At 42.1% G+C, this 26816-nt stretch overlaps 1 protein-coding gene across 3 annotated transcripts in view; it reads left to right on the top strand.

The window, feature by feature from the left end:
- Positions 1–19645: 19645 nt before the first annotated feature.
- The window catches only part of insyn1 (inhibitory synaptic factor 1), a 48986-nt gene continuing 41815 nt past the window's right edge, over positions 19646–26816 (top strand). The window contains exons 1-3 of one of the 3 annotated variants that reach the window (XM_063882527.1): positions 19646–20146; positions 20628–21054; positions 21847–22259. In XM_063882527.1, coding sequence (XP_063738597.1) covers positions 22116–22259 — 144 coding nt within the window. In that variant the 5' untranslated portion in view covers positions 19646–20146; positions 20628–21054; positions 21847–22115. Of the gene's footprint in view, positions 20147–20175; positions 20393–20627; positions 22260–26816 lie in introns of those variants that run through there. The other 2 variants (XM_063882525.1, XM_063882526.1) reach the window with 2 other exon arrangements.

The raw sequence follows: 26816 nt of genomic DNA, 5'->3' as shown, positions 1-26816 counted from the left end.
ACCAATGTGGAGTTTGCACTTTCCCCAGATTGCCTAAATGTGATCTGTGTTATCCTCTGGATAATGCATGCTTTCCTAGTTAACAATGCATCATGCTTCAATGTAGGAGAGGTTCTTTGCAATGATGCATTTTTAATATTACCAACCTTGCCTTCGAAGGACCAATAACACTGTCTCTTTATGAATAAGATGTAGTTGCATTAGTTTCACTTTAGCACCTGGGAGACTCGCGAGTTACGCCTCACCTTGTGTTTTGGTCCAAAGTAATGGGCTGGGATGTATTTGATCAATAATGCATCATTAAGATAAATGCAGAGCACTCCTGTTGTTTATTTCAATTAATACAAAGGCTTGCACTTTAAATGGCACTTCAATTGTATCTGTACACATTTTCCCAAAGAGCAAACTGGTGCCCTTATTAAGAATATTGTAATATGGATGGATACATTATCCGTGAAACATAGGTATGTTATAGGCAGCCTGTTGCATTGAAATGGATATTGCAGTTCAGTTGTAATCATATTGTACTCACTGTCCTTTGTGGCTGATATCCTCGTACATGTTGCAGGTTGACCTATACAGTGTGATTTGTGCATTGATAGAAGAAAAGTTGTTTTATACTGTATGGATTTGATTAATTTTCCTCAAAATGGTAGCCGCAAAACTCAGCTTTAACTGGTTAATACATGATTAATTGCAATTCAGATGTTAAAGACATACCAACATGAAGCATGCAAAGTCTCTATATGATATGTCTGTTTTGGGAAGTATCAAATTACTTATTACGTAATATTACACTTTTTTCAAAGATGACTAGTAAAAAGGGTATACAAATGACTTATTACACCAGTAGTAGGAGTATGATAGACATTGATAGAATTATGATAAAGGCTTTGTCTATTTGCTTTCAGTGTAGAGATGTGAATATATGAACCTAAATTCCGGGAAACACCTGGGGTTGTTTACATTTGAAGGGGGGCATGTAAACACTACTCCACCTCGAGCACTGAATTTCTGGAGTGGTGTGTGAAGTCACTGAGGCAGTAAATTGATGGTCAGAAAATACTATACCTCCAGAATATAGGCTGGCTGCACAATCGTGTAATCCACACCGTCTTACTTTCTGTTTCCTTTGGCGACATGTCAGAGGCTGTGCTGAGAAAAGCAACATTAATGATGGGTTACATTTTTTTCAATAACCTGCCCAAAAATGTCCTTGATGTATACACATTCAGGCACACCTTTTTAAGAAAATGCTGATGCAGTTTTCTGCAGCTACAACTCATTGGGTATACAAATATACCCAACACTGACATTCATTTCACAGCATGGTTGCCTGTGCAAGTTTCTGAATGTGCAGGCCCTCATACACAAGCCTGTCCGAGGACATTTATGTCTTGCTGCCTCAGTGTGTGTGCATATGTGTGTTTGGGGCTATGCTGTTACTTTGCATGGTGACTCAATTCCAACGCTGGGGCTGAGCACAGGGCTGTCCTTGGCTGTCGCTTCTCATCATTTGCCGGTCAGTGTCACAGCTGAGCAGAGGGCAGCATATGAGCAGTGAGGAGATGGAAGGAGTCCTAGTGCTGAGTGACAGACAATGGCATTGAGTGACTGCGTCCTGTTAGAACCCCTGTTGTCTTCATGGGAAGCCTGGCCCACAAGAGGCATAGAAAGAATGAAGGAAAAGTGCAGCACAACCAAAGTATGCATCCACATGGCCATACCTCCACACACATATGCAGATAGACATACCAGCAGATGTGGCGGTATTGGAATACATGCATGTAAATGGGATTCAGTTCATGCATAGACATGCACAAGACAGACAATCACACTGCTGTCTCTGTGCTATTGATATTCCTCACAGCTGTGGCCTTCATAGACTTACAAGTCATCATAGGCTGCCTTCAACCACCACATATAATGGAACTCTCTAGCACTTCATTCCCCTCTTTCTCCTTTTCCTCTAAAACAGAAATGTGAATTTATGTAGTAGTTCATATACGTGCAAATGCATGCACCTGTGAATGCAGAGATACAGCGAGAAACAGCTACATTTTAAAAGGCAAAGAACCTCCCAGAAATGTATACACGCCAATGCATTTAGCGCCTCAGCAATACAATAAAACATTTTTAAACAGAGGAGCTTCAGCCAGAGAGGTCTGTGATTAATGCCACACATATATAAAATCCACAGGGCACTGTAATAAATGGTCCCTCCTTGGGATTATTAGATGTAAGAACAATTGGTTTTACCCTGTGTATCAGCAAGATTCCCTTATAGCCCAATCTCTCCACAGAAAAAAAACAAAAGAAATGTCAGCATCATCAGTGAGCAGGCTGTAATACACAGAGGAGTGTGAAGAGGAAAGAAAGCAGTGCCTGTCAAATATGCAGCAAAGTGAGAAGATTTGGGCTTCCACATCTACTGCTTGATCCAGTTTCGGAAAACCCGGGAGCGCTGCTACTAAAATGTAATGATCCCCAATCGGTGAGCAGTAATGTCTGGGAGAATTTCAATGAGACAAGGTGATGGGTATTTGAGATTTGGTAAAAAAGAAGGGGTCAGTGAATATGCAACACTAAAAGGGATATCCACAAATTCTCTCCAAATTTCTTGCAGTAATCTGGAACACCCATTTGAGCCCCTTTAACCTAGCTACTATCAGAGGAAAGTATTACATTCAAAGGGGAAATTAAGATCTCACATACAGGCAAAGCTAATACTGCAATGCTTGTGTTGGGAAAAAGTGTGTATTGACCTGTGTGCATGTGTGCACTGCTCAATGTTTCTCCTTGTTTTTGTGTTGGAAGAAGTACTCAGATCCTTTACAAGTGCAAATAGTCTTAAAATACTCCACTACAAATAGATACATGAGTATAAGTAGAAAACTATTAGCATCAAAATATACCTAAAGTACAAAAAGTACTCATTCTGCACAATGTCCCATTTTAGAATTATATAAAGGACACAATTATTATCAGCTAAATGTAACTCAAGAATTAAAAGTAAAAGCACACGTTGCAGTTTAAACTGTCATCCCTGCTGGACAACGTGTCCCACCCCCTCCAGGACACGCTGTCTGCACTGTGCAGCTCCTTCAGTGACAGGTTGCTGCACCCGCAGTGTCTCACGAAGAGATAACACAGGCCCTTCCTTCCTGCAGCGGTCAGAATGTACGACCACCACGGCCCCTGGTAGACGCCACACACATAACAATAGTGACTGACACCCCTGATGTGAAAATATACCCATGTGCAATGATGTCAACACAAAAAAAAACAGACTACGACACCGCTTTTTGTACAATAACACTTAATATGTAAATTGGAATTGTATTACAAATGTTTCTTGTAAATGCTTTGAATGAAAATACTCAAGCTACACATATGTCAAAACAGTGTGCAAGTAGAAAACTTAAGTTACTTTCCACCACTGATAAACACAGCAGCTTTCCCTGCCCCAATTGGAAGCTTTGACAGTGTTCGCTGTGCTCCGCAAAACATCTTAATACGTAATTGAATTTGATATTCCGCTTTGAAATATGATTTATAAGTAAGCATGCTGTCAGTGGGATGAGGCAATGTCACCTCTTACCATGCCTTCTCAGTTGCCTCAAAAGTTTTCATGAAAAATCTGCCTTTTAAAATAAATCAACACCAGAAGATTAACTTTAAGCACAACCCCGATAAGGGTTCCATGAGTGTTTTATACTGCTGTCATTGTGCAAGAGGTGTTGATAATATTTTTCTTGCTGAAGAAAAAACGCTACTTTCCTCATTTTTCAAACCACTGTCCCTATATCTCCCCCGACAATCTCTGCTCTAGGCACAGGCTAATCCAATTGTTATATACTTTTCTCCAGGAAAAATACTTTACTTAAGCTTTTACCTTTGCTCAGGTTATAGCTGAGGAGTGAAGGCCTTGAAAAGTGCTTCTATATAAGGGTAGCTAACTTTTTATCACTATAGCAATAACAATGCAGTTTATACATGCGTCAAGCTCTATACACAATCCAGAGGCTCTAGTGTTGTTTTTGTAAAGAACCTGATAACGGTCAAGAGTTTGATGATGAATCGATGTAATCCTTTTATCAACAAACAACAAGTTCTGGATCAGTTTCTGGGACAAAGTTGTAAGTCAACTACAAATTCAAATGCTGATTAAAGTCATTACACATTGTCAAGAAAAAGGAAAATAAAATCTGTTTATGTACAGCTTGCTATAACCAAAGCCATCTTTAGCATGAAGAGCGCTGTTTAGCCGACTATCTGCCGCCACATGCTCCCGCGTCTAATGCTCCTTATCACTGTCCATGTTATTCATGCTCTCATTAGCACTGTGGACCGAGGCATTACTGTCTGCTCCATGCATTTATACATTTTACATCACAAATCCCAAGAGACAACACACAGTGGGTACTAATATTTTTGTCGTTTCCTTCGCTCTGGTTACCTGCTGAGATATGTGTTTGAGCTCTGTATGTGTGTGACAGAGGACGAGACGTTGCAGTAGAAGAAATGGGTGGTGCATGGCGTGAGAGCTCTTTGTTTTCCAAAAATGCAAGCTGTGAATTTCCCAACATGATAGAAAATGATTTTTAGTAGATTTATTTTGTTGCCGAGTAAGTTAAAAGCATAACTTATGAAAAGGAAATTACATGTATTATTCATTGATAACAGCATATAATGTCAGCGTGGATATGTACATGTACTATACATGCACATACTACATTTGTCCGTGCAGGCATGTTTGTCCATATGTACTTCTTCCAGCATGTGTGCATTTGTTCATCTATATTAAAGAAGCCCAACAGCATGTCAGCATGTGGCTCAGGATGACAAATCTCCTCTCACTATCTACAGCCACGCAGCTCTCCACTGCGTGGCCGGGGCTATGTTTCCCTGCCTCTCTGACACACAGGCAAGAGGCCTGCCTGCTAAACTACCCCCGCTCCTCAAATGGAGTTCTCATTTTCAAGGGGAACGGCTGCATGGCATAACGCACTTTGTCTTGGGAATTACTTTTTCTCTGCCTGTGAGGCTCTCTGGGATGGACATGGCTGGCTGGCTCTAGGGGAGACAGATGGAGGCCGCTGGCTAGCCTGACACATGTTGAGAGGCTGTGATGAGTCAGTGACGAGGGGTGGGCGGGATAGGGGGGCACAGCACTCTGTCTATGTGATGTGTTGATGAGAGCGGGGAGAATCTGAGGGCGGAGGCCTCGCTCGGCCTGGAATCTGCTGTACCGAAACTCGTGATTGGAGTTGCACTAACCTGTATGGCGAACGTGATTTGGATAGGAATGTGGACATGTTTCATTATGATTGCACTGATCAACAAGCTGATAAATATTGTTTTCTTCTTATTTGTGTATGAGCATCACTTAGTCTACAGGGATAGTAGTGGCTCTGTGAAGCTGTACTTAAACACAGCAGTGCTTTGAGCTAAATGGTTGCTATGTTCAACATCTTGGTTCAGTGTTAGCAGGTTAGCAGATAATTGAGAAGTTCTGCTTAAAACTACAATGTCGACCTCATGGTGGAGTTATAAAACCAGGGTATCACCAATTACATAAGTATGTATCCTTTAGGAACAATGGATGGTTGTCACAAAATTTATGACAATGCATACAACAGCTGGCGAGACATTTTACTAAAGGTCAACACAACTGCCTGTTAATCATGCTTGAAGAAAAGTCAGGAGATGTAATCCTCTGGCGATCATAAATGTCCTCTCAAATCTTTAATTGCTATACATCTAAATGCTGTTGAGATATTTCAAACTAAAGTAGTGGAACCACGTACAATCTTGCATTGCCATCTATCCAACAATTAGGATAAAACTTTCCAAAGCCGGGTTTTATGACCTGGCGTAAGTAGCCCTAACATGAACAAATATATACAGTACATCTTGTGATTCCTAAATGAAATCTTGTGCATCTGGTTCCCCTTGAAGTTTGTTGTCCAAAAAATACAAGTTCAATAGATTTTAGCTTAATAAATATCAGACGCCAGCTTTAATTCGCTTTAATCCAACAAACAGAATACATTTACACTGAGAGGGAAGAAGACTATTTTTGTACTGCAGACCAAATATTAATTATTCAGAAGCTGATAGTTTGTATCGTCAAAATTTGAATATTACAAACACCCATCACAAAACAGATTGGACAACAGCATGGCTGAGGCGTGACCTAGAGGAAGCAAGTTTTAGATCACAGGAGGCTGATCCTTTTTCTCAAGTAATTTGTGTCTTTGCACCATATCTCGACTCTACAAATGCAAACTAGAGGGTAGTAGTCTTCCTTTGGCGTTTCCTGCTATATTCCGGACCATGGCATTGAAAGAGGAACTCGGGGTGCCTTAGGCAATGAAACAAGAGTGGCAGTAGGCATCAGGGTCGAGCTGAATAATTCAGCCCCTGGATCACAGTACATTTTCATATTCATATTTTTACTGGCACATTAATCTGAGCAATCCTTGCCTCCTCTGCCTTAATGCATCTTCCTCTTCAGACCCTATAAATATCCAAATCAACTAATGACTCCTCTTGAGGAATTAAAAAGGCATCATTAGCCAGCACCTGAAGGTTGGGTCTGATGTACTGTGAGGACTCTGTTGATGCTGATTAGAAAAACAGTCTCAAGGGTTGATCTGTATCACAGCGGAGTCATACGTAATGAGCAAACCTGTCGTACATTTAATGTACAGCATTTCCCTCTTCACTATTGTAAACACACTACAGTTATTACATTAAAGATTAATTAGGCTTCGTCGTCTTGCATTGTTATGTTGGCACAGTATTTGACATTTTTCACAATGTACATTTACTGGTGTCCAGGCCGTCCAATAGACTGTAGAGGCACACAGTAAAGACTTTATACATTGAATGTCTTTTTATAGGGCGACAGCTTTAAGACTGAAATACTCTATGCATAGAAAAAAATCCTTGACATTTACATTACACACATTGTAAAGCAGCTCTGTAAAAGTAGAAATACTAACAAAAAAGGCCTTTAAACTGTAATAAATGTTATGTCAGGTTATTTCAGCTCTTTTGGCGCTGTCAGCAAGAAAACAGCAGGTTGTATATTTTCATTCTAGAGGTAATGTCAGAATCCAGGCCAGAGCGCATTGGCAACATTCAGAAATTAGCACAGCACATCCAACAATTTGGACTCAAGGAAAATGGCAGTAATTCTCAAAAGCTTTCTTCAAAATATCCCCCCTCCCAAGATAACCTACCTTAGAGTGCTCTCTTTAATTAGGCTCTTACTTTGATGGTTTAACTCTCCTTTGAGTAAGGTAGACTCAGAGAGGGATACATTTTATCTACTTTAGTCTCTGGCACAGCTGAGAGGAATAATGTTTGTGCAATGGGCAACAGGTGTGCAAAAACAAAGTACGGAAAGGGAGAGGGGGGAGAAGGAGGTGCACCGGGGAAGCTGGGGAGGCAGCAGAGATGACCCACATTGGTGTGACTCGTTATGAATTTGCAATGATGCTGCCGGGCTTGTTAGCACGCGGCTGGTGAGCGAGGAGTGATGGGAGATGCACAGTCGGCTATCTCCGATAACCCCTCTGCAATTCTATTACACAAGTTTATAGCTCTTGGCAAACGGCACACCAAAGATACTTTAGCTTCTGAGAGAAGGGCAGGGTTAAAGGGGGACGACTACTTAGCATTTCACAAGGAGACAGAGAGGGCATCCTGAGCAAAGTGAGCACGCAGGGGAGGTGGGGAAAGAGCAGATTGAAAGATATGGATAAATCTGGGCCGACTGTTCAAGTACTGATGCATGGTAATAGGAACGAACAGAACAAAACAACTCTATGGGATTAAATGTTATTATGGATTATATTTGTCTTAATCTTTCTGTGAATTTGAACCTTTATGTCCCATCCCCAGCATTATTTGAGAGGATTTGTAAAAATCTCCCTGATCTGCATGAATATTGAGAACGTTTTTGAGTGATATTTCCTGATCCCATTTCAAGCGCTGAGCCAGTTTGAGAGGTGCAAACTGTCACAGCTAATGTAAATGCAGAATAAGATAAACTTTGCTCTATTGTTCAGCAGGAATAATACTCACACCTGCAAATTAACAACTCTTGTCTCACATACACAGAAATACTATTCCCTGGATGTCTGTGAAAGTGCAAGTAAGAATAAGCTAAACTCGCAGAACTCTAAGATGTTTGGTTTAGGTGCTGTGTATTGACATAATGCAACTGTGTTATCTAAATGAATAGGGTCTACAGGATTTAACAGGTTTTGTCAGTAGTGAAAGATAGTGTCTACCCCTGAACCAACAACAAAGCTCGCACAAAGTAATGTTAAATTACATTGCTGAATTATTTATACACATAGGTTGCATAACCTTATATTGAAGATGCTTTGAATGACCTGAAGCTTTGAATTTCTCTGCCATCCCTTTATCTTCCTGATCAAAGGCTGAATTACGTTTTGACATGATGTTGTGACGACCCTGCGTCCCTGTTGTCCCTGTAATGGTGTCTGTCCCTTTAATGATTGTTCCCTTTCTTTCATTAGCGCTGATTGAAGGCACCTGGCTGAGCAGTTAAAGGCCGGAGCCAGAGTCTTGCCAGGTCTCTCGTTTGGCTGAAGGACTCTGGGGAGATCAGCCTCGTGTATGCTTAGGTTTCCCTTTTGTTTTGGTTCGGCATGCAACACCCTGCATCATACCATGTTCACACATCCACATCTACACTACTGATCTTACTGACTAACACACCTCATGATGGTAGGTCTTTGATTTGTTTGCTATAATAAATATATTTTCTTATAACTTTGTCCTTGCCACCGTTTTTTGTTGTGGCCAAGAGCCGGGCCAGGACAAATGGGGGCTCGCCCATTTTTGTTTTTGTTGTCTTTGCTGCGGTGACGGATAGGTGGGAGTCGTAGTAGGAGTTGGTGCGTGTGTGTGTAAAAGTTTGTTGGGAGTGCAAGCAGTGTGGCCGGCTCCTTTGTTTCGACTCATTACACGCCGTTTGTGGTAAGGACACTTTATTTCAGATCGTTGTTTGGATTGATTGGATTACTTTACGAGGCTTTGTTTTGTTTAAGCATTATATTTGAAGAGAGCGTTGGCCAGTTATTATTCGCTGTTATCAGCTGTTCTTTCCTGACAAATGTAAGTTTGTTGGTGCGTTGTGTGTGTGTGTGTGTGGAGCGGTGTGGAGTTTTCCCTGATAGGTTGTAGCGGCGGTCCCCTTGGGGTCGTTGAGCTGGGTGTGTGTAGTGTTGCGGCGAAAGTGGTTGAAGCTTCAGCTTGGGAGCATGGCCGTGGTTTCAGCAGGGTTACTAGCCTGCTAGTCGCTCTGCTGTGCCAGCGGTCTCCAGTGCGTAAATACCCACCACAAGTAGCCGCATGAAGACTAGGGGGGAGCTTAGTCAGTGGGATGGTCAGTAGACAGCGGGGAAACTCCAATCCAATCCTTGTTAGTTTTTTTGGTGTGTTTTGGTGCTTAAAGGTTGCGTTGCTGTCTTCCTGTGTGTTATCTTGAAATAACATGGCCGACATAGAGGCATTCATTAAAGCTCAGTCTCAGGAGTCTCTTGGTGCTTTCACAAAGGATCAATTGCTCTTGATTGCTGAGCAGTTTTCTGTGTCTATTGGTGGTGACAAAAGGGTGAAAGAAAACATCAAGGACTCTATAATATCGAGATTGATGGAGATTAAAGTTTTGCCTGCAGAGAAAGGGGAGGTTTTTTCAAAGCCTCCTGTTCAGTCGAGTGTACTGTCTTTTGAGCAGCAGAAAGAAATGTTGATGTTACAGCTGGAACATGACACAGTTAAATATGAATTAGAAATTAAAAAACAGATTGAAGTGGAAAGAATTCGACAAGAATCTGAGAAAGCCAAGCTAGATATGGAGGGATGTCGCCTGTCTATGCTCAGAGATGGCATTACTAAAATAGTGATGTAAGAGTTCCAATCAAAATCTTGAGAGACACAGGTGCCTTTGACTCCTTTATTGTTGACTCTATTTTGCCATTGTCTGAGGAAAGTGACACTGGTGACACGGTTCTGAGTCGTGGGATGGGGTTAAAGGTTCTCCCTGTTCCCGTTCATAAGTTGTATCTTAACTGTGACCTTGTCAAGGGTGAAGTGGCTATTGGTGTGCGTCCGGCTTTGCCGATCGAGGGGATACATTTCATTCTGGGCAACGGTTTGCCAGGTAGCAGAGTGTGGACTGATGTTTCCCTGGCGCTTTCAGTCACCTGTGGTCTGAATGAGTCTGTGCCTGAGGATAACTCTACAGTGGTACCAGAGGTCACGTCCTCTTGCGTGATCACATGGGCTATGGCCAAAACTGATCATGACTTGTCATCAGAGGACAACTCTGAGGAAGTGGATGTTCAACCTTTGTCTGAGTTTCCGTTATTACTCACACACGATGAAGTGGTAAAAGAGCAAGGTAATGATTCTTCATTGAAAGAGATTTTTGAGTGTGTTTTACCGGTTGCTGAGATAGAAAATGGCTCAAGTGGATACTTTTTGCATAAGGATTTGTTGTTTAGGAAACGGATTCCTATGGATGATAATGGTGTTTTGGATCACGTTGTCCAGTTGGTGGTGCCAACTAAGTTTCGTCCTCTTGTCCTGAAAGTTGCACATGAGTGTGGACACTTTGGTGTTCGGAAAACATATTTAAATATCCTTAAACACTACACCTGGCCACATTTAAAAAGAGATGTGTCTGAGTACATTAAAACATGCCATGTGTGTCAGTTAACAGGGAAACCAAACCAGAAGATCAAGCCAGCACCATTACAGCCGATACAGGCGGTGAGTGAACCATTTGCTCATCTCATAGTTGATTGTGTGGGCCCATTACCATGTTCAAGGTCTGGTTGCAATTATCTGCTCACAGTAATGTGTAAAACCACTAGGTATCCAGCTGCCTATCCTTTGAGGTCGATTACAACGAAAGCTGTGGTTAAGGCTTTGTCACAGTTTATTTCGATATTTGGAATTCCTAAGGTCGTCCAGAGTGATCAAGGTTCAAATTTTTCTTCTCACATGTTTGGACAAGTGTTGAAGCTTTTGAAGATTAAAAAGAACCAATCAACAGCTTACCATGCACAAAGCCAAGGTGCCTTGGAAAGGTTTCACCAGACTCTGAAATCCTTGCTTCGTGCATACTGTACGGAACTGGATAGAGACTGGGAAGAGGGTCTCCTTTGGTTAATGTTGGCTGCAAGGGAGGCTGTGCAGGAAAGTACAGGTTTTAGCCCTAATGAGTTGGTCTTTGGACATTCCGTACGTGGTCCCTTGGCAGTGCTGAAAGATGGCTGTGTTGACACTGAGCCACCAGGGCGCTTAATTGATTATGTGAATGGCTTCAGACATCGTTTGTTGGTAGCTTTGAGTATGGTACAAGAAAAGCTGTCTCTGTCTCAAAGTAAAATCAAAGAGTTGTATGACCGTGGTTTGGCTCAACAGGAGTTTAATCCAGGTGACCAAGTGTTATCACTTATGCCTATTGTTGGTTCCCCATTTCAGGCTAAGTATACAGGTCCATACACTGTCATTGAAAAAAGGTCTGACCTAAATTATGTTTTGTCAACACCAGCACGGAGGAAGGCCAAACGTCTTTGTCATGCAAATCTTCTGAAACCATACCACATGCGTGAAGTAACACAGACACAGAGGTGGTGAATGATAGAGTGCATCCAGCTCGGGCTGTGACATCAGATAGTTTGCTGCATCAGAGAGATAGAGTGCATGAACCTGATGATAGTTTGCTGTATGGTCGTTTGAGAAATTCTGAATCGCTAAGTGATTTAGACGGGTTGTTTTCTCATTTGCCAGAGTCGACGCGTGAAGAACTCTCAGCGTTGGTACAGAAGTATCTATGTCTGTTTAAAGACATTCCTTCGCAAACTGACTGGGCTGAGCATGACATTGATGTTGGGGATGCTCGGCCTATTAAACAACATTTTTATCGCATGCCAAAAGTTAAACGCAATTGTTTGGATGCTGAGATTAATTACATGTTGGAGAATAAAATCGCTGTCCCATCAGCATCTAGTTGGGCGTCTCCATGCATTTTGGTGCCAAAGCAGGATGGAACACCTGGATTCTGTACTGACATGAGAAAAGTGAAATCAGTGACTAAATCTGACTCATTTCCTTTGCCAAGAATGAACGATTGTATAGATCAGGTGGGATCAGCCAAGTATGTTAGCAAGTTTGATTTGCTTAAAGGTTATTGGCAGGTTCCTTTGTCCAAGCTTGCACAAGAAATATTGGCATTTATCACACCCTCAGGACTTTATTCGTATAAAGTAATGCCATTCGGGTTAAAAAATGCTCCTGCTACATTCCAACGTTTGATGAATCGTGTGGTGTCAGGCCTAAAGGGCTGTACTGTGTATCTAGATGATTTGGTTATTTGCAGTGATACTTGGACTTCGCATATTCAGCGCATCGAGATGCTTTTTGAACGATTGGCTGAAGCACACCTGACATTTGGCCAAATGTGAATTTGCAAAAGCCACAGTGACATACCTTGGCCATGTGGTGGGACAAGGTTGTGTGGCCCCAGTTCAGGCTAAGGTCAGAGCTGAATATCCACAGCCCACAACCAAAAAGGAACTCCAAAGGTTTCTGGGTATGGTGGGATACTGCAGGAGTTTCTGTCAACATTTTTCAACTACTGTGTTTCACCTGACAGAACTTCTTAAGTCTACTGTAAAATACACTTGGTCAGTTGATTGTCAAAAAGCATTTGATGATATTAAATCTCTGTTGTGTTCCTCTCCTGCACTAGCTGCTCCATGTTTTGATCGACCTTTTATGCTCCAGGTGGATGCAAGCCAGGTGGGAGCGGGTGCGGTTTTGCTCCAGGGTGATAACCAAGGCGTGGTGAGACCAATCAGCTTCTTCTCCAAGAAGTTTAACAGTTACCAGAAACATTACTCTGTTATTGAGAAGGAGGCGCTGTCACTCATTTGGGCGTTGCAACATTTCAATGTTTATGTGGGAGCAGGAGGACCAATTCTGGTTTACACAGATCACAATCCACTGACTTTCTTGCATTCTATGAAATGTCCCAACCAAAGATTGACAAGGTGGTCTTTGTTCCTTCAGGCTTACAACCTTGATGTTAGGCATATTAAGGGATCAGACAATGTTATTGCTGATGCCCTGTCACGTGCTCCACTGAGCTAGTTAGTTGAAAAAAGGTGGTACGTATATCTTTTGTTTGTATTTATCTTTGTTTTTGGGATGGAATTAGTGTTACGGTGGTCCTAGGGACACCGACTTTAAGGGGGGGGATGTGACGACCCTGCGTCCCTGTTGTCCCTGTAATGGTGTCTGTCCCTTTAATGATTGTTCCCTTTCTTTCATTAGCGCTGATTGAAGGCACCTGGCTGAGCAGTTAAAGGCCGGACCAGAGTCTTGCCAGGTCTCTCTTTTGGCTGAAGGACTCTGGGGAGAGCAGCCTCGTTTATGCTTAGGTTTCCCTTTTGTTTTAGTTCGGCATGCAACACCCTGCATCATACCATGTTCACACATCCACATCTACACTACTGATCTTACTGACTAACACACCTCATGATGGTAGGTCTTTGATTTGTTTGCTATAATAAATATATTTTCTTATAACTTTGTGCTTGCCACCGTTTTTTGTTGTGGCAAAGAGCCGGGCCATGACAATGTACTGTACATCGGATGACGTACACTTTCCTTACACCTTCCACAGCGCAAGATAAAGCCATTTTCTACCGGTGTTATGGATTAAAAACGTCACAATATTTCATGCAGTAACAAAAACTGAATCCATTAATGTGGCGTAAACAATTTGGACATATCAAATTATTACCAGTATTTATTGTAGTCCAAAAGCAACCCAGTATCACAGAATATAGGTCCAACGTTAAGGTGTCAGATAATTCTAAAAGACCCTGAATTTATCAAACAAAGATTATTTTTGGGTGATTTAGTGGCATCAATGCATGAAAAATAATCTGTCGTGATTTAGATTCAAGTCCCACAATACATAGACGACAGACGGGTTGGGGGTGAATGTGCGGATGGACTGACATGTTTGAGTTAATGTAACAGCAACATGGATTTCCAGTACAACAATAAATAAATGAACATGTGATTCATCAACCAGTGGCAGTTATTGATGGGACAAGGTTGATGCCTTCAAGTTTCTCACTGCATATGGCTTTCTATCCTTAGGGCAGTGGGAACATTTATAATGGAAGCTGCAGCATGTCTTGCCATACTAAGCTCATTACTATTTCCACTGCATCCTCACAGCAGGAGACAACCACAGTGACCCACAGTACGCAGGACCAAGCCGTGGTGTTGCCTTCACTGTGATGTGTTCGGCTCAATAAGCATGTTTATGACGTTTAGTTGTTGATGGGAGCTGAACACTTCATACTGATTTTCCATTAAAACTGTTGTGATGGAAAACCACTGGAAGAGTGCAAAGCAGCTACAGGACCAAGCACAACATCTTTTTAACTAACCTCTCTAGATCTTGTTCCTATATTCAGACTGGTTTGCTGTATTTCTGGAGTTACTGGCTAGGAAATGATAGATGCCGGCAAAATAAAGACATTCAGCGAAGAGTTAGTGTAAGTGACCATTGAAAGGCAAGTCCTTCAATTTCACACAGAGTCTGTTAACAAGTCTTGAGGGGTACTACTGCATATATAAAGTCTATTACATATAGTGGCTCTAGAGGACGGCTCATTGAAAATGAAGTCACTGCAGACCGAGTTTGTTGGGTTTGAAGACTAAACATTTAAAGGATGTGGTAGAAGAGTTAGAACAAAGTCAGTTAAAAATGGAAAATATCTCTGATGTTGCAGCATTGTGACACTTGAGCACAAAGCTATACCTTAGTGCAGAACAAAACAGCAGCTTTTCTTACATCTTAACAAAAACAGATACGTAACAACAACAACAACAACAACAACCCAGAGTCTCTTGAACATTCTTAACAATGTCCTTTTTATCCACCGCCTGCTGTGATAACCTCTCAGAAGACTAAATTGTTCAGCCAATTCAGTGTATCCTGTGCCCTGCTGAATGCTCCAAGAGTCATGTTCGATTCTTTTTGATTTGGAAAAGATCACTGCTGTTTCAGTTGTGTGAATGCCGTTATTTATTTCACAGCTTGCTTCAATCTTTAGTAATAATTGTTCTGCTGTAAATGTACAGTTTGAAAACTTGTTTGGAAAGCAAGTACTGTGAGCATCTCTAACCGAACATTGTGAAAATTAAACTCCCTTCTCACATTTGCAGTTTCTTTTCATTTTGAAGTAGGCTCAAATGCATTGGGTGGCACGGAGCATGTCTATTTTTAATAGTGTTAATGTCCATTACATGCAAACAAAACAGTACAAGACATGTATTATTAGCCTAAGCTATATTCACACATAGGCTATCCAGTTACATCATAATTTAAAAATTGATGAACAATAAGCAGACTGCTTAAAAGCTTGTCTTAAATATGACCAGTATGAACAATGACACCACAGGCCCTCTCAGACCAGGACCCCCAGTGCAGCTGTATCCATAGACCATAATGCCACCACTGGTGAGGAAAGTAAATCAGAAATCAATCAAACACTTAAGCTTCATTTCATTGTGTAAGAGCGCTGATCCATCACAGGGTGTTATGGTCTGAGACAGCCTCGGCTCCTCTGCATGCTGCATGACTGCTGAAGAAAAAGAAAAAAGCAAACACTCACAGACCAACACACGCATAGGACTGAAATATCAAAAGGTCAGCAGACAGGCAAGAGGAGAGACTGGTGTCGCTGTAAGACAGGATGGGCCTCTGAGCTTTCTGTCCCTTAGTGTTTGTGTGAAATCAAGGACAACTGGAGATCGTAAACAGGGCACGGTGTGTGGCCATGCATATTGCAAATGCCAGATGTGCCTTCCAATTCCTTTGGTTTATAAATCATCATTCAGATTCAGCCAACATAAATCCCAAAAATCCCGCGACGGAAATATGAGGACAGCGATTTGATGTGGCCTCTAAGTGAGAGTTCATTCAATCAGTGGAGACATTTCCACTATACATACATTTAAATAAATGATGCAACACATAAACCGCCAAGGACCTGCTTGCTTATTCATGAGCATGAGTTGAATGTGCATTGAAAACTGCAATTAATCCTCCTTTGATTCTGCATCATGTAATCGTGTGAATTCCTCACACAATAGTCATCACAATTAATATTTCAGCACATTGGTACAATTCCAAGAAGAACTTTTCTGTCTGTCCACCATCTTAGTCCTCAGTCAGAAAAGAAAAAAGAGACACATCTGCACCACAGTGCCACACAATGGCCAGGAGAGGAGAAGCATACTGCATGTAATTCATTAAAGGTTTTTTTTGTATTTGCTTAACAAAAAATGTAAATTATTTCTTAACAAAAGTGGGTTGTGAATGGCAACGTTTTTAAATATGCAAATAGTTTTGGCTGAAATTCAAAGGGAGACAATCCTTGGCCCATGTATTAGTTGATTAGATTGTAATGGTAGTCAGGGTGTTGGGTTTGTACTATTAAAGAAGCCTTATGCTATTAAAAAAAAACCAAGCATCTAATGTTATAGTGTCTACATACTTAAAGTCGAAATATTGTTTCTTTATTGGTGGATTCTCCATTCTGATTCAGTTTTAAAATTCAGATTTTAAAACCTTGCAAAACAAGCATCACTTCCATCAAATCATTGTCCCCCTGAGTCACCTTCAAACTGACAGTTACTCAGCTCTTGTCAGTCAGATATGGACAGTTATAGGTTTGATATAAAAGATATATCAATTATGCATATGATGAGGATGAGTGTCAGAGATTTATGCAAATTATTTCCACCTTGAAGTTTGAGGACGGGTGCGAAAGAATGAACAAAAATGTTGGTCACATGGTTTTGCTTTTAGGCACACAGGGGCAGAATCCCTTGTAGAAGACAGGAGAAAGTGTGTGTTTGCAGCTTTTAGAGCGCTGAGGGGAATCGAGGGTATTGAGGACTGAATGAGCTAATTAGTGAAGAGGAAATGGTGATGTATTGCTGGAGGATGAGTGCTATACTCTTCGTAGAGGGAGTAGAGGGAATATGATCCCTCACAGAAACTTTAACAATTACATGAAAAACTGCTTTTTACAAGACGTATACCTATAGAGTAGAATCCTTATAACAGGTTAGCTCACATCTCTATGCACTTTTTCTTTTACATAGCTTTTTTAGATACCTTGTTGAATATTGATAGCACTATAGTAAACATAGAACCACCACCAGTAACTATTTAACTTAGCGTAGTGCTAAAAACAGGGAAATAAGCTAGCTTTTTCCTTTCTAGGACAGACTAAAATAGCCTAAATTTAGCCGTTCTAGCAAAAAAAAAGCATAAGAACAGACATCTGGACAATGCATAGGTTAGGTGTCAGACAAACCTCCAACATGGCTCTCCACTATTGTTTTTCAATGCCAATGAACCAAAAACAAATCTCATTAGAGTATGTCAAATCCAGTGATGTTGGAATTTATTGACCTCATGACTTTTCAGCTGATTTGTATTTTTGAGGTTAAGCACACAATGTCAACGCACTTTTCCAGCCTTTTTAATTTTGCTTATCGTCTCCATAGTGTGACACATAATGCATATTGTATTTGGTGTTTTCTGCATCCGAGGATGTTCTATTATATATCCAATTGACAATGTCGGCCTGGTCATGAATAAGTCAAAATACTCCAATATTTATCTTACCCATCTTTGCAATGATACAAGTGTGTGCAGTAAGGAAAGAGGGAGGATATAGAGTAGCTGTATTGATTGTTGTTTTTCGCCCCTTCTCTGTTTTATTATAAAAAATAAATCCTGTGCACATCTTGCATCAGTGGATGTGAACCCAGAAACTGTGGAGAAGGTTGCCAAAAAAAGAACAATAATAAAGGCCGTTGATCCATGCTGCATCAAATAAATATGAGTATGATAGCTTATTGGGAGGTAAACAATACACGTCAAATAAAATCTCTCCTGGGATTTATTGCCTTGGCAACAAATTACCAATATACTGTATATGTTTTCCTGCGATTGCCCACCTTATGCTTTGTGTGTTTGAACATACCTGTGCTTCTTTTCGAGCATGTGCCAGCTATTAAAAATTGAGTTGTATAAAACGTCTATAAACTGCATGGCACAATCAATCAAAGGCAGAAATATAACATAGTTGGACTCGCTCCAGACTCCCAGTAAAACTCACAGGGTGGAATGACCTTAGCATTAATAAAATATATATTTTATGGGAGGAAATAATCCAATTCTCTACCAATGAAGGCCTCACTGCCACAGAGTTATCTGTGCTTTACACCTGGGCCTTTCCACTAAGAGGTCATTTAGTACACACTTTTTGTTTTGTTTTAGGGAGAGCTCCATTAAATACATCATGAATATCCAAGATATACACATTTTCTTTTTTTAAATGATGGATTGGAAAAACTGTGCTGCAAGCTGTTACTGTGTTCTAAGAAGGGAGCCTCCCGTATGTGCAGAGCGACTAAGCAGTGAAGCTACAAAGGAAACATGCTCAAGGACACCTGTTTCTCTCAGGGAACAGTTTGTGAGAAGCATCTTGCCACTGCAGCAGCCATGTGCAATGCAGGAAAAGCACAAGATCCCATTTCAGTGCCCCAACACCACACAAAGTCACTATGTGCTTTAAAATCTGAAGTAATATTAAATCATGTCCTAAAATGCCACAATGTGAACATCTAAAATAGCATTTCTTTATTGTATTTGTGAAACGTAGATTTCTGTTAGAGAGATTAAAGAAAACATATAAAGCGACTTTATTAAACTGCAGCCTACTCGCCCAATTAGCACCATAAAAAGGTCTGTGATGCTACTAGAAATCACAGAGGACCCTAGAACAAATTCATGAGTATGGACGATCCACCTAACTCGAATCCACTCTGCATTTCTCTTTAAAATTATGCTAAGGAATGCTCGGAGCCCCTGGCTGTTCAGTTCAGTTATCTGCCAAAACCCTCTGGAATTAGGCGTGCATTGCTCAAGAAGTTGCCATTATGAATGTGCTTTACTGTTACAGTATCTCCTTTAGAAAAGTAATTTCATATTAGGGTAATTGCCGCTGGTGGGGTTATGCAGGGCTGTTGTGTTGAAGAAAATGCTGATGAAGAGGACGGGGGAGAGAAAAAGTCAGGCTGGCCCTCCCTCCCTATTTCTGTCTCTCAGTCAGATGAGGTCATCAAACACCAACCTGCTTTGTATATTAATGATGTAACAGCCAGAGGTTTTTGGACACCCTTTCCCCAGAGACTGCTTGGCTGAAGGCAGAGGAAGACTTCATCTTGATTTAAGAGAGAGATAACACCCTCGATAGAACTGTGACAAAGGCTAGATAGGCAGTGTGAGGAGATAGTGGGGTAGTGTAGGCGCCGACAGAGAGGAGAGGACAGGAGTGGAGCGAGGCAGAGGAGGGGACTGTGCGATACACTGTGCCTTTAAAGCACCCAGCCCCTCCTCCACAGAGCCGAGCAGAACAGCCGAGTGGTGCTGGCAGGAGCCTGAGCCCCACGATAAACTCTGGCATCAGCTTCCCTTCATCCGGCAGTCAGCGAGGACACAGTGAGGGTGCAGGGGCAGAGAGACGGGGACGGAGAAAGGGAAAGAGCAAGAGTGACAGAGGGAGGGGAGAGAGAGACGAAAACAGAGAGGATAGGCAGAGAGGGAGAGGCTGTCATAGGAATCACATAGCTCCTTTTTTACAGCTTAGTCTGCTGCCTCCCGGTGCAGGCGAACGCTGACGGGGATGACGGGTAGCGTGCTTTTCGGCAGCACAGTTATCTGAGTGATGGTAGCGGCCGCGGTGGCATCACAATCCAAAGCAAGAGCTCTGCTCACCGCTCCGGCTCTTAGTCATCTTCAGCCCTCCTCTTCAGCCTCCTCTCTCCCTGCTCAGAGTGCTATCAGGGCCATTCATCGTTCCCATCTCATGCCTCCTGCGTCCTCCTCCTCCACAGCTTCATCCTCCACTTCTACTCCTCCTCTGATGAGCCACAGCCTCAAAGTGAAATAACCCTGCTGATAGAAGCTTCTCTCTCTGTCAAGACAGTAAGTAGGGGAGAGAGGGAGAGAACTGTGTGTGTGTTTGTGTGAGAGAGATAGAGTTAGAGTCAGTGTGAGATTGAAAGGAATGAGAGGAAGACAAAACGTCAAGGCGAACGAGAACAGAAGATGTTAGTGTGTGCGACAGAGGGACTGCTAAAGAACCAGCAGGTTGTGTGTAGCGTGAATGATCCTGCTATGCGTGGACAGTGAGCGCTGGGCATAGCAACAGCAAAGTGATGCACAGGAAAGGTGAGTAGGTGTGTGTTCTGGCGTGTGTGTGTGGAAGTGGTGCTGAACCTAGAGATGCATTTTGACAGCAGCAAACGCAGATAATTGCCCTCCATCTCTGAGTCTCCTTCACTCTATTGCTTTTCTTATGTTGCTATGACTTCGAAAAAGAGGGAGGAATCGAATGGATGGGGGGGGGGGGGGGGGGGATGAGACATGACAGAATAAGTGATTGCTTTTCTTCCTGTCTGTCCAGGTGCCATGTGTGATTGGCCAGCGTACCCCGTGGCAGTGGCATCGCCCTGGATTTGCCGAGAAGCTCTTCCCCCCGCTTGTTCTCTGGGGCTCCTCTGGGAAGCTTTCATGGGATTTATCTCTTCCTGCTGGATGGCACTGAGCTCTCTGCCTCTCTGAAGAGAGTCCACGGAGAAAACATACACTACACGGATAAGAAGTAAAATAATTATCCAATCACAGCACAAGGAGGCAGACCGGGTTCCCTTAGCAACAACTGAAGGAGAGAAGAGAATCCTTTTCTGTTTCTGCTCCCTTGGTTTTTGGGCACACCCCTGTGGACTGCTGTGGGTCAGTGTTTTCTGAGAGGACTTGGAGAGCGCTGTTGCATAAGACAAGCTGCCACCCGAATTCCAGGAGAAGGTGCTTATTTGACTTCCAAACCCCTTGTAAGTGCGTCTCATGGACACTATGATTTTTTTGTTATCCCTCTACAAATTGTCATCACAAGTCACGTTCCGCTGGCTTGGAAATCAATTCATTTTGATCCCACGCCACCTGGAATAAGCTCTGCTTTCGGGGGAGATTGGACGCTGTGTGAAAAATACCCACACCTACCTTCCTCCCTTTCATGGACGAGAATTGAAGGACAACCTGATTAAGTCATCAGCTGCAAAGAAAATGGATGTGAAGCAAAGTTTATTCTGAAGCGAGTTTCTACTGAAAATCTTTCCATTTTTCCTGGAGGGGGAAACTGGCGCACAGCACAGAGGAATATCCCCTTTTTCCAAAGAGGATCTGTCCTTTCTCTCCTAACAGACAGTAGCCCTCGCTGAAGGACTATATTTAGAAGGCAAATCTTGTCCCTGCTGGCCACCAATAATGTAGAACACGATCATTTTGAAAATTGAGCCACTGCTGGGAGTTCTATTTTTCTATCTCTGTTGGAAAGCTTTCTGTATAAAAGGGTTAATATGAACCCATTTTCTGCTTTCACTTTTGTATGTTAGCCTGCCAATATGTCACTGTGTTTCACAAGTAAGAAAGCTTGTACAGGACAAGTGGAAGAGGGACAAAATCTCTTCCCTGTATAGTCAGGCGTTTTAAATAGCATCTTCTCGGGAACAATTTCAAACGTACACACTGACACATGAGATGAGTTTGCTCAACAACATTATGTAAGAGTTTCGTACCAGCTTCAGCACATGTGTTTTGCCTGTTTCTTTTCCATGGATTTACAGCGCTGGACTTTTCCCATGCTCATTTTCTCTTCGTTTTTGGAAGTGTCTACCAGAGGGCATGGATGTGTGACCCTGTGCCGGGTGTGCGGGCGAGGCAAGGTGTTTTGGCTGCCCAGGTGCTTTTAAGATGTTGAGGTCTCCCTGCGTGGCCGGGGCCCCTGTTCGGATCAGTAGCACTGAGGCTCCTTGTAGCCAAAGACATGGACCCCGACTCGGCTCCCCCACGCCCTCAGCCTGTTGGCCACTGGCCCCACGTCGCCCTATAAAGGATGTCCCTCAGCAGAGCTCCGGCCCGGGACACCTCTGAGACCCCCAGCCCGAGAGAACGCATCCGCAGCCACATGAAGATGGTGATCGACCAGCTGGACGGCATTCTCAAAGAGCTCAAGGATGTGGCCAAGGAACTCCGGGAGGTGAGGTTTAACAATCAGTTTACACATATCATGCTCCTTAGGGGGGAGGGGGGAGTTTAGCGTACAACAGGGGGAGAAAGAGACAGAGGCAGAGAGAGAACGTGGGTGCCAGGTGGGTGTGCTTCTCAAGTAGGCTGCATTTAATTAAGTGTAAAATTATTTTTTCCAAGCATGGAGATTTTGATTAAGATTTTGAAGTGATGAGATCTAACTTTTTTCCCATTGTTTTGGAGCAGGAGGATACTGTTGATTAAAACCGCAGCGAGGCGGTCTTGCTTCTACAATCAAACAAATGCTTATCGCCAATTACAAATGTCCTTCATGTGTTCAGTGGTGTCTTGTGGGAGGTACAGTCAATGTTAAGAGCTGTTGAAAAGCAACAAAGCCAGGCTGTAATGAAACACAGAAAGGCTTAGATAAGATACAAGACTTAGCGCCGCAATAGTTATATAACCGTTTTGTTAAGGATCAGCTGGATTCCTACTGTATTTTTACAACTGCCATGGTAACACTGGGAGATTTTTGTGTGTGTTGAAAAAAGGATCAGTAAAGAAAGATACCGTGCATGTGAGTGTGTGTGCATGTGCTCTTACAAGTAAATGGACTGAACAGACATGTGTGCGATGGCTGATAATCAGGGTACATATGTTTGTGAGCGTGTGAGAGTACAAAATGGCCATCATCTCTTTGGGATCTTCCCCTGCAGTGTCCTCAAAGCTGGGAGCTCTTCCTGCAAAGCTCCTCCAAAGAAAGAGATAAAGGCCGATTGAGAGACAGAGACAAATGAAACCAGAGCAAACAGTTGTGTCTGACCCATCCCACATCGTCCAAGCTTATCACATGATAATCCTCCCACCTGCTTCTGATCAGGGATGCAGAGGGAGTGTGTGAGTGTGTGTGTGTGTGTGTGTGTGTGTGTGTGTGTGTGTGTGTGTGTGTGTGTGTGTCTAAATGTGTTGAAAAAGCGAAATGGTGGATGTTAGCGCATGTAATGACCTGAAGGAGGAGGAGGGTTTTGAACAGCCAGGGTGAAGCTGCCATAACTCACTCCATCACACCGCACTCCCTCTTCTCCCTGACTCCCAGCTCTGTCCCGCTCACCATGCTCTACTTTATGTACTTGCACAGTTGGAGGTGCAAGGGCACAGCTCACAGTGCACCTTCCCTCTGGTGAGCAGGAGAAGCCGGCCTGTGCACGAGTGATTGATGATTATGGGACAACTGCAAGTGGAATAATGCTGGCTGGAGCTATTTATAAACAAAAACACGGCGTGTGCCTCTGCCAGCTCCAACGCATATTACCATTCTTATCCCAGACCCCATTAGAGAGGGCTCGGCACAGAGGCTCAAATGTCATTTTTTATTGGGAGAGCACAATCCCACATATTGAAATGGCTAAGGAATCATATTAGCTGCAGTGGCAGTCATAATGCTGGTATCAATATCCTGCAATTAACTGACCTATGAGATTGCAGAGGGAATCAAAAGGAAGATGAAGAAACAGAATCAGTGTAGCACCATCAGATGCATGGAAGCCTAATGTTCCATAAAATCTCTCATTCTTGGTCACATGAAAGGAGCAACATAATAGATAACAACTGTCGCATAAATAAATGATGAATTGCGATGTGAATGTAGTGAAATAAATAACTCCGTGAAGGAGCAGTAATGACTGATTATCACCCACAAGGTCTTTGGGTAGCTGGAGATACTGCAGTGCTCCGAGGAGTTAGAGCTGACACTCCAAAGCACGTAGCTGCCTGGAAATTAGGGAAATGGTCTGTCATGATTCTTACTTCACAGTACTGTTCTCACAGCTCAAGATCACATATACGTGTAATGCCATTGTGTCAAATGCTGAATTTGAAAGCGGTTCAAACATCTAATTTCACCATTAGTCAAACTGCCATTAAATCTGCCCACATTTAATTTGCAGATTGCTCATTGTAAATTGCAATAGTCATTTAAAACATTAAGTCCTGTACATGTATTAAAATGTGATTTTAAAAGGTTTTCAATCTGGTCTTCATGGGCTTCTCCATCAGCCGTTAAAGAAATGATAATTCTGCAGATTTATTTAAGGTGATTAAAAGGGCCAGGAATAAACCTTGTATCACTTAATACTAAATTATTGTGGAAAATCTACCAGTTTTTAATTGAATAAATATTTCAAGCCCCAAGGAACATTTTAACAAGGCCCAAGGGCAATCTCACATCCAAAAAGTAGGTGACACAGAAAAATTGTTTGAATACATTTGGCAAATTAAGTAGCTTTGCTTGGTTTGTTAGAAGTCCAAAGAAAGCAAACTAGGGTAGTTTAACAGATTTCACAATTGGAAACACCATCCGAAATTGCTAGTTTCTTCTGCACAAATGTGGTCCTGGATAAGTGATACTAACAAGCACCAATAAGCAAAGTGATTAAACACTGAACATGATGGTATAAATTAAGAACATTTGGCTGAAACAAACAAGAACTTCCCTATTAGAAATACTTTCCACTCCACTGAGTCTAACCCAATGTGGCTCCTAAAAAAAACTAGTTCCTAAAAAAAGAGGACATCCATTGGTCCTTCTTTCTACTCAGTCTACTCAAACCCTGTGGTTACCTTACCTTTACACGTTTGTCTTCCTCTGTGACAAATATGTGGCAATCAGTCATTTGGACAGTGCAATAGGAAACACTTGCTTTTAATAAACTCGTGGTCTGATGCTTATTGCTACAATTTGTATTTTAGCAAACAGTCATTTTCAGGGAGCCTGAGAAACGAGCAATGAATGAATCTTAAATTAAAAAGCTATACCAATGTAATTCCTATGTAAATCTGTCAGGGTTGTGTTTTTTCAGTCAAACCTTCGCAGAGTTTATTATTTGTTTTTCAACCTCACATTTACCCATTAACCATGATTAGCTTTCAAACATGCAGTACAATTTATATATGGGTCACTTAAATCAGCTGGTGTATACTGTGGAATAAAATCAAGACATTTAGCATGCATGTGGCTACCTAGCCCCGAGCGAGCCAAAAAGAAAACATAACTAAATATACACTGTCTCTACAACAGTGTCATAATCTGAAAAGAATCTATAAGAAGTATGTAAACATAAAGCTGTTTTATTAGAGGGATCATTTTATTTTGAAGTACTGTGATGCTTTCACAGTTGCTTGTCCTTGCCACAGCACAGTCTCTGGCATAAATCTCCTTTACATGTCAAAGAAAAATGCACCACGGACTACACATAGTTTTCCAAGATTGCTCCCTTCAAAAGCCCATTACAGTCAAATGCAGCCTGTCTTGCTTGTGAATCCCATTACAGGCCTCATGACAGGTAAAATGAGAAGGATCTAAACGGAAGGACATTGGAAGGTAATATACTGATAAACTACTCTATTTGTAATAATAATACTGACAGTAGTGGCAACTTTGTAAGAAATACTTTACTTCGGTATCATTTCAACCTTGGACTTAGAAGTTTGAGCGCAATCAAAAATAAAATAGTTGCGCCAAAAAGATGCAAAGCAACCTCTGAAATGTCTGACGTTGAGTTTTTCCATGGGAGAAAGTGCAAGCAAGGAAACGCAAATGTTGGAGTGCACTCATGTTGGTTATTAGAAAGATAGAGACTTGTAAATTGAAAGAATTTAATGAAGCGCAAAACAAAATAGAGAGAGACTGGGGAGAAGAGGCAGAGGCACTTGGGGGAAGGGGCTTTGGCAGTGAGCTACACGTCTCTATATGGAACCAAACGGGGATGATGGACTGTTATTATGTGGATGTAGTTATTATGCAGAATCATACCACGAGCAGACGATGCTGCACGTCTGTGCACAGCTCAAAACAAATGAACACAAGAAGGCAATCAGGACTCAGGAATTAAAGCTCCAAAAGAGAGGAGAGGATATAAGCTCGACAAAGAGCAATTATGAACAGCAGAGTACAGCATGTGCAGGACACTGGCCTCCATCAGTCAGCCTTGCTGTAGTTGTATGCTCATGCTCAATGTACTAACAGAGACTGGCTTACCGTTTAGACTCAGCTACAGGCCTGAACACAGGGCAGGGAGGCAGCAGGAAAGCACTGGCGTCAGGTGAAAGCTGCATCCTCCCAATGTCAGCTTTTTAGGAATAAAGTCCTAAACCCTTTATTAATGAGACTTGCCACCGTGCAGTTTTAGAACTACATAATGGATTTTTGAAAGTGTTTCATTAATGTGTTCTATCCACTGAAAATCAGCAGTGAGTAGCATCAAGATTGAGAACCTTTCAGGTTTTCTTGTTTCTACGGTTAACGTTGTGCTTGACAAGCTTATCCCAGCATTAAATCTGCAGGAACACATTGAAGGAAAAGGTTTGACCATTACATTTCCATCCATCCATCCATACTAGATAGCAGCATGATAGCAGTGGTTTGCCTGGTAAATAAAGGCATTTGTGCTAAAAATTGAATCTATAATAGGAAAGTGTTATGCAAATGATTTAAAGGCTACCATGTGGTGCTCCTTCATGTCTGTCCCATGCTTATACAATCCATTGTTAAAGCCTGGTGTGGTATCAA

This window comes from Eleginops maclovinus, chromosome 4, assembly GCF_036324505.1.
Source record: "Eleginops maclovinus isolate JMC-PN-2008 ecotype Puerto Natales chromosome 4, JC_Emac_rtc_rv5, whole genome shotgun sequence".
In the NCBI taxonomy this organism is placed as follows: domain Eukaryota; kingdom Metazoa; phylum Chordata; class Actinopteri; order Perciformes; family Eleginopidae; genus Eleginops; species Eleginops maclovinus.
Note: the sequence above shows the minus strand (reverse complement) of the source record. Positions and strands in the feature narration are given on the sequence as shown.